The sequence below is a fragment of the Xenopus laevis genome, chromosome 1S (assembly GCF_017654675.1).
Source record: "Xenopus laevis strain J_2021 chromosome 1S, Xenopus_laevis_v10.1, whole genome shotgun sequence".
NCBI lineage: Eukaryota > Metazoa > Chordata > Amphibia > Anura > Pipidae > Xenopus > Xenopus laevis.
Window position 1 is genome coordinate 109,766,150 of NC_054372.1, and position 14,646 is coordinate 109,780,795.

At 36.6% G+C, this 14,646-nt stretch overlaps 1 protein-coding gene across 3 annotated transcripts in view; it reads left to right on the top strand.

Annotated features, from left to right (window-relative positions):
• fsd1l.S (fibronectin type III and SPRY domain containing 1-like S homeolog) overlaps positions 1-14,166 on the top strand; it is a 30,827-nt gene extending 16,661 nt beyond the window's left edge. The window contains exons 7-14 of one of the 3 annotated variants that reach the window (XM_041580082.1): positions 1,864-2,073; positions 4,401-4,499; positions 6,096-6,225; positions 6,808-6,840; positions 8,780-8,880; positions 9,119-9,370; positions 11,626-11,714; positions 13,396-14,166. In XM_041580082.1, coding sequence (XP_041436016.1) covers positions 1,864-2,073; positions 4,401-4,499; positions 6,096-6,225; positions 6,808-6,840; positions 8,780-8,880; positions 9,119-9,370; positions 11,626-11,714; positions 13,396-13,518 — 1,037 coding nt within the window. In that variant the 3' untranslated portion in view covers positions 13,519-14,166. The remainder of the gene's footprint in view (positions 1-1,863; positions 2,074-4,400; positions 4,500-6,095; positions 6,226-6,807; positions 6,841-8,779; positions 8,881-9,118; positions 9,371-11,625; positions 11,715-13,395) is intronic. The other 2 variants (XM_041580083.1, XM_018243764.2) reach the window with 2 other exon arrangements.
• Positions 14,167-14,646: the final 480 nt, after the last annotated feature.

Sequence of the window (14,646 nt, forward strand, 5' to 3'; positions counted from 1 at the left end):
CTCAAATATCTCATTGCATACTGGGTTGCCTGTGTCTTTCACTTCTTTCCACTGCTGTGAATCTTTAAACAAATATAGACTACACTACTCAAACTGTGGTAACAATTCTCAAAATATATTTCTGCAATTGTATATCAGTCTTCAAAACCTTGACATTAAAGCGAAAGTAACACATAGGGGGGAATTCACAACAGTTGTGATATTGAGACAAAATGAAAGTGAAGATAAAAGTGTCAGATTTGCCACCAAATTCACAAACCTCCACTTTTGTGAATTTGTCTTTTAAACAGATAGTTTTCAGATTTTGTCTTTTGCATGACATTTTATAGATGTTTTTTCTGAATTTGTCTTTAGCCCTTACTACACCTGTCAGTCAGCCATCAAATTAGATTTTTTTGGGGGAGGGGGTTTATTTTACAGAGGAAAATGATACATAATTGTGTCAGGATAACCTGGGCTTTAAATCTGCCTACATGTTTGTGTAATTTCACTTCTGTAACATGAAATAAGGGTCTAAATACAAGAAATGCTATTTTACATAATATAGGGATTTGTATAAGAAATAGGTTTTATTATCTTAGGTCAAGTGTATAATTGCTGCTAAAACTAAAAAAATGTCTGTAAAGCTTTACTTTTCCTTTAGATAATATATTCAGTCAAATTGCTAATACTGCCTCATTCATTAAGCTAAAACTCAGGGGCGATCCTGGCCCCTCCGCCGCCTGAGGCAGCAGCAGTTGCTCTTAAATTACCAGGAGCAGCATTTTTGCTGCCCCTGGTACCTAGTGGGGCGCTGCCGCCTGAGGCGACAGCCTCAACTTGCCTCATTGGCGAAGCACCCCTGCCAAAACTACTAAAATAATGCAAGGGTGAGTTAAATACTTTATACATATACAATTGTATAAAATACACTTTTTTTGTTTAATCAATTTTTTACTTGTTTTGTTAATGAGGCTTTTACACCTATAGGGTTAGACAGAAACTTGTGCCCTGAGTATTAAATGCTAATCCCTATTAATATTGTAATGCTTCCCCAATGGGGCACCTACAAGAGTGTAAAATGAAGATTGGGTGAACCAATGAGCAAATTATCTTAGAATTGATCTGAAATGTCGTTGTTGCACCTTTTTATGTCGTTTGAAAGACAAATTCATAAAAGTGTCTGTAAACTGTCTTTCACGCCAAAAATGGGCTATCTCCACTATTGTGAAATCCCCCCCATAGTGGCAGAATTATTAAAGAATGATCTGGGGAATCCAGACAAAGCCCCCAACAGTATGATCTGGATTGTTATTTAACCATAAATTCCTGACTGGTTATAAATTATAAATTGTCCTGATATTCAGAAAAGTGTTAACAAATGCTCAACTGCTACATGTGCCAATTTGTCAGATTGTTTTCGACTTCTTTGAGCACATTAATTTTTAATGGGTATCCGGATGTTCTCTGCACTCCTCAGCAGAAGAGATGGGGATTTTTAGGCAGTGGACCTGTTACAGAAATTAATTTTTTTTGACTTTACATCCCCTTTAACACTTGTCTGGATCCTTGCTCCCAAATACAAATTACAGGTATGGAGAAAGTATTTGGACAAGTAGACTGTTGAACAGGAAAGGTGAACTGAGTCTTTTTGCAAGCAGTATATATCAATACTGCTTATAATAACATACTGATTACTGATCCGACCCATTCATTTAACCAATTTAACTATTATACTATGATAATAACTGTTTATCCTTTCCATTCATTTGCTGTTATAATATTTAATATATATAATATTTGAGCATTTCACTGCTCAGTAATCAATGTTATTTCCATTTGTGCAGCTATTTAAATTGTTTTATTAATTTTGTTTTTTTGCAGTCCCTAAGGCACCTGAAATTGATCCAGCAGACTGCATTGTGGCAGACAACTGTGTGACCATAACATGGAGAATGACTGAAGAAGATAGCAAAATTGATCATTATGTGCTTGAATATAGGAAAACAAACTATGATGGACTACCTAGAGTCAAAGATGAAAGATGCTGGGAGTCAATTGATCACATAAAGGAAACTGAATATACTCTTTCTGGTAAGTGCAACCATATTGTGTGTAGGGAGGAGACAGTAAGCAATATGTAAGCAATACTGTATATATATATATATATATATATATATATATATATATATATATATATATATATATATATATATATATATATATACTTATCATATGACTCTATCCATAAAAGGAGAACTCCGGCTTCCAAACCAATATTTAATAAAGAGGCACACATAACACAGAAACAGAAACCCCTAATATACCCATCACAGTTACCTGTTTCTTCAAAAAGTATGAATAAATGCCATTTCTATGCTGAAATCAAGCTGTTTAACAGTTCTCTTTCTGTATCATTTGTAATCCTGGCAGGGAAGGAGGGACTAAAACACTGATGTTACAAATTGTAACAACTTCTCCACGGTTTACAGACAGCATGCAGGAACTACATAATCCATAATGCATTGCACTGTGATGTTCCTTTCCTTTTTTAAATCACATGTGCAGGGAATTGTGGGGTTTGGAGGATGCAGGCTAAGGACAGATGGCTGTTGATACAAAATAAAAGTAGTCGACCAGCTCAGCAAAGTAGTCAGAAAGATCAGCAGAGGAGCAGGGGGCTAGGCATAGGAAACTGTCAGAAACCATTAAAAATCATGAAAAGTCTGCATATTTTTTTAAGTGATGTATATTGCAAAGTTGCTTGAAATTATGTTTACGTTTCAAAAACGTTTCTTTTTTGTGTAACGTATAGTATTTCAGCAAGTTCTTGGCAGATAGTGTTTCACTCTCACTAGAAACTTGCGTGCAGCTGAAGACAAATATCTTTTGTAAGGACTGAAACTGTGAATGTTGTAAAAGAGAAAGCAATATAAAGAATTGATGCTTCAGTTTCATTATACATAGCTTATGCAGATTCATGTTACAAAGCTTTTGAAGTAACCCAATGCTTCTGCTGGAACTACAGTATTTATTTGCTTATGTAGCTGAACGCAACACTCTTAAAACAGTACAATACAGCTCTCTGCTGCACTGTGCAGTCTTTTTGGCCTAGTGAGAACAGCAATTCCTAAACCTATACCGCTTTCCATAAATGTTTAAAATCACGCAGAAATGTTTATATTTTTTATATTTTTTCCTTCAAAAGCTCCATAGGGTTGTGGTTTGGTGACTGTGCTGGCCATTTTATCAAAGGTGGTGCTCCTGGTTCTTCCCGCCCGAAACGTTGCACTGCACTCCATAATAAACACTTGAAGTGTTTCAGTAGACCTGTGTGCCATTGGTATTTTCTATTGGGCTCCTGGTTCTTCCCCATATAGGTTTTTATTAGCTTAGAAGAATGCTTTGGATCACTGTCCTGCTGCATGGAATTTGCACCAATCAAGTGCTGACCACAGGGGGATGCCACAGCATTTTAAAAATGTTTCTTAATGTTTAACCTTTTTGAAAAACAAGTGTAGCATTTCATTGTACCTAGTGAATTAAAATTTTAAAAGATCTTTCTGTGAACAGAGCTCGGTGTCCTGAGCACTGTTCAGCCACCACCTTGCACCACCCTCCAGCATGTGAATAAGCGTGCACTTGCACTTGCACTGATGATGCGGTTTTAGGGACCGGTACCAATGATGAGCAGGCAGTGTGTGTGGGGGGGAGGCAGAAAGAAGAGACAGATGTCTGCCCCCCCAACACACACACACCGTTGTAACTTAGGCACGTGCCTCTGTCTGTGCACCTACATTATAAGCTCTTAATAAACATCTGAGTGAAGGCTTGATTAATGCACACTGCACATCAGCACATATTGTAACCTTGTAATCTAGATGCAAGTAATGTTCAGAGTTTGGCTGTAGGTACTTGTGAGTGCAAGACTGGACTACAACATAGAAAAAAATGCTATACAAAAAAAGCACAATATGTTTGTATAATTTGGACTGTGAACCATACCATAGTTTCCCTTCTTCAGGGGTGAATTCCTTTAAAGTTGTATAAATGTTTTCTGAGTCACAGTTTTCACAAAGGCATTTAAAGCAGGTTTTTTGACCCAGGGGCAAAACATAAGTTCAGCTCTAGCCACCCATGTGGGGCATATCTGTTCTTGTATGTATGACAAGCTTAAATTTATTTATGCATCCTTGTTCAGAAAATTTTGTTGTCTGAATACGGTCCACTAGAAAAGTCTGTATTACAGTGTCTGATTGCATGTATCAGATGTTTAGAAAAGAAGCAAACTAAATCAAATTGACTGGTTTTGACTTTTTATTTTTAAACCATATTGATTATCAGAGCTTCAGACTTCACTCCATAACTAAACTATATTCAATGTTCCATGAAATCTTGCTACTTGTTTTTCTTACTTATAGGTTTACGGTTTGACTCTAAGTACATGAACTTCCGAGTAAGAGCTTGTAATAAGGCTGTTGCTGGGGAATATTCAGATCCGGTCACGTTGGAAACCAAAGGTATTGCTTTTTTTTCCCTGTCTCCTGACCAGTTACTAGATGGAATATGTGGGTGTTTCATTGATATTTTTCAATATTGTCTTTCATCTATCTCTATATTTGTGTTAAATACTCCAAATTACTGAAAGGCCACCTCCCATAGATTCCATTTTATCCAAAAAATCCAAATTTTTAAAAAGTATTTCCTTTTCATCTGTAATAATAAAACAGTACCTTCTACTTTTATTACTAACTAGGATAATTAATTCTATTGGAAGCAAAATTAGCCTATTGGTTTTATTTAATGTTTACATGATTTTTTTTATTATACTTAAAATATGAAGATCCAAATTATGGAAAGGTCCATTATCTGGAAAACACCAGGTCCCGAGCATTCTGGATAACAGGTCCCATACCTGTACCAGTATAGTCTAATAAAAAATCATGTAAACATTAAATAAACCCAATAGGCTGGGTTTCGTGCGGATCATGTACATGGTACTGTTTTATTATTACAGGGAAAAGGAAATTGTTTTTTAAAAATTTGCATTAATTCAATAAAACTGAGTCTATGGGAGACAGCCTTTCTGTAATTTGGAACTTTCTGGATAACGGATCCCATACCTGTACGTGTTTTTCACTTTGTATGTCCCCATTAAATATTAAAAAAACATATGGTTGTTTGGCTTCAACTTGGACTTATACTAGCTTAGTTATCATCAAATACATGCTACTGTCTTATAACTGAGAAATATCAAATTAGTCAAAAATGAAGGTTTGTCTATTTGATTTTATCGGAAATGGAATTCCCTTTATTCAGAGCTTTCTTGATAATGGCTTTCCGATTCATAGCTCTGGTAGCTGTGTATGGAATTAACACTATGCATCCCTATAAACATCTGCAAGCATCAACCCATTTTAGTTATTTTGTTGTATAGTAGAACCTCCGTTTTATAATTTTTAGAGGACCAGAAAAGAAATGTATTATGTGTTATATATTGGTGGGACCACAAAAAAACTGAACAATATTAAAATCATGGGATGTTTCACTGTATTATGTTTGTAATACATTTCTGTATATGACAAGTATTTTGCACTGTTATCTCTAATGTTTGAGGGCATTACTAACCAATCAATCCGCATGTGAAGCTGGTTTAGCCTCAGGAATTTAATCCATACGATTTAATTAGGTTGTGATAGTAAGGGACAGTGAGAGTAAGAAGGTGCAACATTTGCTTGCACTTGCAATCATTTACCCAGTCACTTCATATCACTTCAGCTGCAGCTAACACTTCCACCAGCCACTGCATAAGCCCTAAGGTTAAACTGTCATTTTTCTTGTTTTTGTCTAGTTTGAACACTAGTCTTTTCGATGTCTCTCTCTCTCTCTCTCTCTCTCTCTCTCTCTTCTCAAAGTGTTTTTTTCTTTTTTTGAGCAGATCTAGGTATTTTTTCTTTAATTTTACACTTCTATATTGACATTTCCCAAACAGGAGAGGAATGAGGAGCATCTGGAAGTTGACATACTACTATAGCATACAACTAAGATGGCATTGCAAGTAAACTACATTAGAACTACAGTTGTCATATCTGTATTGCTCTTTATTTCTGATACAGCGCTGATGTTCAGCTTTGACAACACATCGTCGCATCTTAACTTAAAGGTAGAAGAATCGTTGATTGAGTGGGACCCAACAGGAGGTAAAAGTCAAGAGAACAAAGTAAAAGGAAAGGAAAACAAAGGCAGGTAAGAAGGCACGAGCCTGGAAATGAAAATAACTTGTTAGGATATGTTTGTTGGGCAATGGTAAAAATAGAATTCTCAAAAGTAAAGCATACTGAAAAAACAAAAAAAAACATACAGGGCAGTTGGGATTTGGGGTGTTTTTTGTTACATATAAAGCTTTACCCTTTGAGAAATATGTTCCTTAGTACCTTTAACAGGATTTCAATATGGCAAGTGAAATTGTTCCCAGAATTCTTACCACTTTGTATTACTGTGCATCAGTACAACCAAACTGACAGCAGCTATTCCAAGCATTTTAACCACTGACTAATGTGCAATAAACAATACATTATTCTTTATTGCATTTTAAGAATAAGCATTTTCTTTCATTAAAAAAACATCTAACCTATTTACTAGCAAACCTAAATGATTTAACCAGGACTTCTACACTTGCCTACATTTGTGCCAGGCAACAGACACTATACAAGTGTTCCAGAATGCCAGAGGTATCAGCTTTCTGTATTTTCTGGAGAATGTACATCTTTTGCATATTTATTGCATTCAGGTTTACTTAAAGTTTTACTTATTTTTGTTGTCTGACAGTGGCCATGTCACGTTACTGAAGAACAATACCAGGTGAACATACCATAGTTATAGTTAGTACCAGGAGCTCTCTTGCTTTTTCCTGGAAGCTCTAGAACTCTAACTCTAGTGAAAAATGTTCTATGTATGCTAATACACTCTTTCAGTGCCTGACAAAATGCCAAGTGAGCAGTAGCTTTTTACATATTAAAAATGATCTGCTGTAGAACTCCTGTGGAACATTCTGGCAGCCTTTCAAAGCATGTAGGATCTTAACACATACATTTTGCTAATCCCAGCCCTTAATTTGCTAATTACATTTTAAAAACACAGAGATGCTTTCTGTTAAGTGCTGCAGGCTGTTGGATTGTGTTTGTTGAGGACTTTGTTTTATTGTGCTGGTCATTCATGGAATGCAAAAGTGAACCAATGTAATGAATCCTAAAAATGTGTACAGTGACCAAACAAAATCACACTTTCAAAATGATGAGTTTATGAAAGCAAAAGAAGCAGCAGATTTGGGGCATATGAAAGTGCCAGCTTGTCTTTCTCCACAAATTTGTATTTTATGTCATCCATTAATGACCAGTCTCTATGAACTACAATTAGGAGTAGTCTGTGGAAAACCTGCCTGATTTTCTTGGGCAATGGTACTCCCCAGCCTGAGCTCCTCTGATTGACGTGACACTATTTTTTCACATTTCTTTTAAAAATATGTTTGGGAAACCCAAATAATTGTTTTAGCATGGCTGCATCTTCATTTCTTTTTCATGCTTTCGTTTGAAATCTTTTCTTTTGGTAAGTATAATTTACTTATGTTTCAGTGCTTAACTGAAATTGCGTTTGTTTGCGCTTGGCTGACTTTAAGCCTTTTTGCCAACAGCCGCATGTTTTTTTTGATGAAAGTTCACCTTGAATGGATCAAGGAATCAAATTGCTAATCAGGAAGTGAAGTCATTGTCATTTATACTGAAAGCTGTAGGCATATGTAAGGCTAATGGCACACAAACGGTTTTCTGGCCAGTTGAGACAACACCCTTATGGCTTGCTACTGCCCCATGTGTGCAGTAACTGCCATGTATTGCATCTGCCTGTCATTGTGCACAAGGCAGATTTTGGGCAGATTTTAGAGTCATCAGTTTAAGATCAGATAAACAAAAAGGCATCTGTTTACATTAGCTCTTTAATATTAGTGCTTGTTATTAAGGCCTATGTCACAAGTTTTAATAATTTTAAAATTGCTCTGCACACCTGTACGAATTTTTATATGCGTATATATCAGACAGGAGTGTTTCTAAAGTATCCATGATTAATTTGACTCTCTCACAAACTGTCCACTAAATCACATTTCCCACAAAGTACCATAACATGTCATTCTGAGCTAAAAGTGATTAGTAATAAAGTAACAACAAGCCATTTGTAGCAATATATAATTGAGCACTTTGTGTTTATATTACTAATGACTCACACCAAAACCCCTATATTGCCTGTAATGCTTATTTGCCATTTTTATGTGACTTAGCCCTACATCTACTATACAGATGTGAAAGAATAATCACTGGGTGGGGGCAACATTTTAGGAACCCTTTAGCAATTATAATTGCTTAGCCAGAGCCCCACTGGTCTTTGCTCCTGTTTGCTAAAAATCTTCTTCCTTTTCTTCGATGTCCATTGTGGTCTTGGCCAGGTATGCATGCATAGTAGAGTAAAAAGCTTTTTGATTTTAAGTTTTGTTTTTTACTCTGCTTTGTATGCTCACCCGAAACTGAGCCGCAGAGAGGATCCAAAAAGAAGAAAATGGCAGCAAGGCACCCCTACACCCCAGGCACAGTTTTCAGTAAACAGGAGCACTGGCCTGGGGTCTCTGGTAAGAGACTATAATTACTGCCTAATATGTTGACACCTTTCCCCCCAGTGATCATGCTCTTCTTCATATTGACTTATTTCTATTAATTTTGCCATACTCTTAACGCATATTATCTGTGCCTTACAGAAGTGGAACACCATCACCAAAAAGAACATCTGTCACATCAAGGCCAGCTACAGTAAGAGGAAGCAGAGACCGATTTACTGGAGAGTCTTACACCGTCTTGGGTAAGCTTCCAGAACTGAACAGTTGTTATTACAAGGGAAGGCAAACTTCACCTTCTTATCATCTAAATACACTGAGCATTTCTAAATCAAATACAAAATAGAGGTGCCTGCAGTTACAGTACTTGTTGTTTTTTTCTTTTATGAGCAAGTATGTACATATAACTTTATTTGTGTAGCACTACTAGTATGTGTGGTTCAGGATTGTATCTTATTCATTTTTAAAAATTGTTTTGTATAGGCGATGCTACAATTGAAGGTGGGCAGCATTACTGGGAAGTAAAAGCCCAGAAGGACTGCAAATCCTACAGTGTGGGTATCACACATAAAACAATAGGCAAGTTTGACCAACTGGGAAAGACGAACACTAGCTGGTGTTTATATGTCAACAACTGGTTGCAGGCAACGTTTGCTGCAAAGCACAACAACAAGGCAAAACCTTTGGAGACGACGGTTCCAGACAGAATAGGAATATACTGTGATTTCGATGGAGGTAATGACCATAACCTACTCTACACAAGTTTATGTTTGTAAGGATCACGTTTGATTGTGTAGTTATTGAATGGGTACAAATATAAGATGACATTTTCTTTCAGCTTACAGGGGACTTAAGCCCCAAAAAATTAATTAAAGGGATCCTGTCATCGGAAAACATGTTTTTTTCAAAACGCATCAGTTAATAGTGCTACTCCAGCAGAATTGTGCACTGAAATCCATCTCAAAAGAGCAAACAGATTTTTTTATATTCAATTTTGAAATCTGACATGGGGCTAGACATTTTGTCAATTTCCCAGTTGCCCCTGGTCATGTGACTTGTGCCTGCACTTTAGGAGAGAAATGCTTTCTGGCAAGCTGCTGTTTTTCCTTCTCAATGTAACTGAATGTGTCTCAGTGGGACATGGGTTTTTACTATTGAGTGTTGTTCTTAGATCTACCAGACAGCTGTTATCTTGTGTTAGGGAGCTGTTATCTGGTTACCTTCCCATTGTTCTTTTGTTTGGCTGCTGGGGGGGAAAAGGGAGGGGGTGATATCACTCCAACTTGCAGTACAGCAGTAAAGAGTGATTGAAGTTTATCAGAGCACAAGTCACATGACTTGGGGCAGCTGGGAAATTGACAATATGTCTAGTCCCATGTCAGATATTAAAATTGAATATTAAAAAATATGTTTGCTCTTTTAGAAATGGATTTCAGAGCAGAATTCTACTGAAGCAGCACTATTAACTGATTCATTTTGAAAAATTTTTTTCCCATGACAGTATCCCTTTAAGTGTAATAATAAGTGTAAACTTATTCAGACTGATCACCTAAGCACTTCTTCAGTTTACATGTAGGTTCTGTTTTAAGTGGTTTCTGAGATATTAGCCAGAGTTTTACACTTCTAGGCAGGCTTCAGCTCAACATATCTTTTTAATGGGCCAGAGTGTCAGTAACTCCTGGATTCAGGAGCTAAAGGTCTGATATTATCTATAAATGCAAATGTTTCAGAAACCTCTAAAAAATAGCAGAAATTTTAAATTTAAACATGGCTTAGAGAAATACATTTTGGGGGTTAAGATCCCCATTAAAGTATGTTAAATAAATTGTGCTACGCGTCCTTGGTGGCAGTTCATACAAATAATATTCAGTAAAATGGATACTGGGAGATGAAGAAAGCTAACTAGTCTTTTAATCAATGCCTTGCTTTTTTTATAATGCGAGAAAATGACCCTTGCTTTAATGAGTCTATGGTGCTTTAAAAGAGAAGGAAAGCTACCAAAGCAGTTTATTGTTAATAGATTAGCCACAATAGTGCAAGCTATAACACTATATTTATTCTGCATAATACCATACTATACCTGAGTAAACAGCTGTAGAAGCTGAGGGGGAGGGAGAGAGGAGAAAACTGAGCATGCTCAAGCCCTAGTCCTGGAAGTTTATGCTTAAAACAGGAAATCTGATACAGAAGCCCATGTGTACACAATAGAAGGAAATTAATACTGTGTTTCTTTTGACAGAGGACTCAGAGCAACATGACTTTATGGTTTACTGGTGTTTTTATATAGACCTTTCTGATAAAGCCCTTTCTTTCTCCGTTAAGTGAAGGCAGACACTTCTCTGGCTCTTAATTCGTATGGTTCTGAATTATTTTGGTTAGATGTAGATATATTTTAAAGTCAACTCTTTTAGGGCAGTGGCAAACATAGTGATTTGTCTCCTACAGGAAATCACCAGTCCTGCAGGAGACAAACACTGGAAAATACCTTGCCATCCTAATCCATTAGAATCACTGCATGTAAAACACATTACATATGCATTACAAATGCAGAAGAAAGCATTTTCTTGTGATATCCAGGATTGCCACATGTACAGTGGTTCGAATGGATCAGGATGGCAAGGTATTTTCAGATTGGTATCCACAGGCACCAAATCTCCTTGTATGCCATCACCCTTGAGAGACCTCAGGAATAATGTAATACAAAAACACAATTTGCATTTTTACCTGTAAAATTGACATGCAGTTTACAAGTTGTCCACCACTTCCTACTTTTAGTCATCCTCATGAAAATTGTTTCACCAAAGCTATTAAATATATTCATTATGGCAATAAAAAACATCTATACTTCTGATGCAGCAACTCACAGCAGTGGCATTGTTTATAAGAATGAATAACATTAACCGGAAAAAATTGTCTCGTTTTAATTATAGACATGATGAATGTTTTAAGCTGTTAACTACCAGTTATAATGTTTGTGTTTATTTTTTCAGGTCAACTTGCATTTTATAACGCAGATACAAAACAGTTGCTATATAGTTTTAAAACAAAATTTACGCAGCCAGTTATCCCTGGATTCATGGTAAGTAGAACGTTTTTTTTTTCTTCGTGGTATTCAATTGAATTGCTTAGAGGAATATGAGAATACACTTGAAGGCGTTTTTAAAGGAAAAATGTGCACAATGAGCACAATAATTTATTTCTTTTTGTGAAAATGTTTCATTTGGGCTTTTTAGAGCCAATAAGAAACACCACAATTTTTTTACAAGCTCCTTTTGCCTAACGTAGGTTTACCTAGCCACCAAAAAATGTTAGCCTCTTATCTGCAAAATGCATATTTTTTTTTTTTACAAAACATGTTCACATTCTTGCATCAGTGCTAGAATGACTAGTGTCCTAGTCATACCTAAGGAACAAGCAATGCATTTTATTTATATGCCCCCCTCATAAACAATGCCACCTGCATTACCCAGCACTGCCACTTTTCCCGTACCTATTAATTAAAGGCAGAGAAGTGTAGGGGGGCTTTGCAGGCACCCTGTTGTGACACTTGACTCAGGAAGGTCCTGGGACTGCTGCAGCCCCTTTCTCCTGTTTCTCGCTTAAAACATCAGCGTCTGGCCGGCATACAGCTCTCTGCAATAGCAGAGCCGAATTAACGGGTTAAAATCTGGAATTTTGTCTCTTAAAGTTACAAGAGGAGGCTTTCTGCTATTCCTTGTAACTGGTCGTTCGCGGCAGACTGAGGCAAGGTTATCCCCTTTACTCATGGCAGGAGCCAGTGCCTGGCTTGACTCATATTCTTAGCTATATGGTGTCAAACCATGTATAGTAGAAGCTGATCTGGTCCTGACTTCAAAGGTGCATGATAATGGTTGGTGACCATTGCCAGAGAGTTGGGTAAAAGATGTGAAACAGTCAACCATAGTGCTTAGTTGCTCTTTTATTAAGAGGTATTAGGGAATGTGGCTAGTGTGCTTTGTAATGGAGGAGATGGGACATGTATAAATGTCCTTTTAATTCTGGACCAGTTTCCTACTTTTCAAACTGTTCATTTACAAGAGTTTACCTAACTTTAATTTCGATACACTTTGTCATTAAAGTATAAACAAGCCTTAAAAATGTTAATGTAGAACTGCTCATGATGCTTTTCTAAGTACTTTTGCAATTAACATTAATTATTTTTTTTTTCATTTCAGAGCTATTTATTTTTATTAGCTCCCATTAAAATGGATTTTGTAACAGCACCACCCAGTCAGTTCCTGTGATTGTGCAGTCAAATATATATGTAAAGAGAAGTTTTCTGATCTCCTTGCTGAGCAGAGCAATATTAGAAGTCTCTGATGCCCTTTCCCATTTCTTTCCTGAGCACAGCAACATCAGAACACTTCTTTGTGTTACGTCTGAATGTTTGTAAATTGCAAAAGTGCTTAGAAAAACACTATCAGCAATTTTACATTACATTTTTTAAGGTTTCCTTAACATTAAGGAATGACTTGGTTATCAGAAGAAACAGAAGGCTGATTAAATATATTGCTGAAGTAACTGGTTAACATAAAAACTCAGCAAAAATATGCAACCAAAACAATACTAGGTGATATAAGTGACATAAAAACTGTTTATGGAACCCAGCTTTCTGGTTGTTGGTCCATAATCTGATGGGTGAAATAAAAAATTTAACATATGATGTGGAGTGTAAAAAATGTGTTCATTAAATATGCCAGCACCAACATAAATATATTTTCTGATTTGTTTGCATTTAGGTTTGGTGTGGAGGTATAACATTATACACAGGACTGCAGGTTCCAAGTGCTGTGAAAACACTTCAGAAGTCAGAGAATGGGATGAGTGGTTCATCTAGCAGCCTAACAAATGCTGTTCAATAACATAATATGGTTAATACTGAGAAGTTTGCTCTGAGTGGATTATTAGTTTTTTTTCTAGTAACACTCTGGTTGCTGTTCACCAAAACTGCAAGCTAAATCACCTTTTAGGTCATGTGTCCTCTGCTGTTTGGGGACTTGTGGCGTATTGTTGACCTGCTCGTATGCTGGTCCAGTCAGCAAAGCGTACCAATTGCAAGCCATCTGAGAAGTCATTGGAATTATAAGAGGAACAAAGTAGGACGTCCCACCTACAGATTTCAATTGTAGTCATGAGGCATATTAAAATGACTTGTAACATAGCCACACAGTTCACATGTGTATTTCACAAAACAGTTTTAAATGTCTTGTAAGTATAAAGAGTGTAAGTATAAAAAATGTAAATATACTGTAATGAGATGTAAACTTCTACTTCTTCTTCTTCTTATTGCATATGTCTGAGGCTTCTACGATACACAGAATATTTTGTGCTCTTTTTTGTTAAAATTGATTGAGTGCCTCATAGTTGAAAACTGTGCGTTCCATCAAAAAAACATAGTGTTTTGTTAAACACTTTAAAGGAGAAGAAAAGCTCCAAGACAGTATTGCCAACAGATTAGCCACAATAGTACAAGTTAGACCGCTATATTTATTCTGCAAATTCCTTTACCATACCTGAGTAAACAGCTCTAGACAGTCTCTGTTTGTTTAGGACAGAAGCTGCCATATAAGCTTGGTGTGACATCACTTCCTGCCTGAGTCTCTCCCTGCTCACTTACAGCTCTGAGCTCAGATTACAGCGGGGATGGGGGGAGGGAGGGGGAGAGGAACAAACTGAGCATGCTCAAGCCCTGCCCTGGAGTTTTATGCTGAAAACAGGAAGTCTGATACAGAAGTAAATGTATACACAATAGGAAAGGAAAGAAATGCTGTGTTTCTTTTGACAGAGGACTCAGAGCAGCATTACTTTGAGGGTTTACTGGTGTCCTTATATAGACATTTCAGATAAAGCTTACTTAATTTTAGCCTTTGCTTCTCCTTTAACAAAAATACATTTTATAAGCCTTGGACAAGACCATGGTATTACAATGAAGAGAGAGCCTGCTCTGATTGCAAGAATTGCTTCCATGCTTCTATGCTGTACCCGTTGCT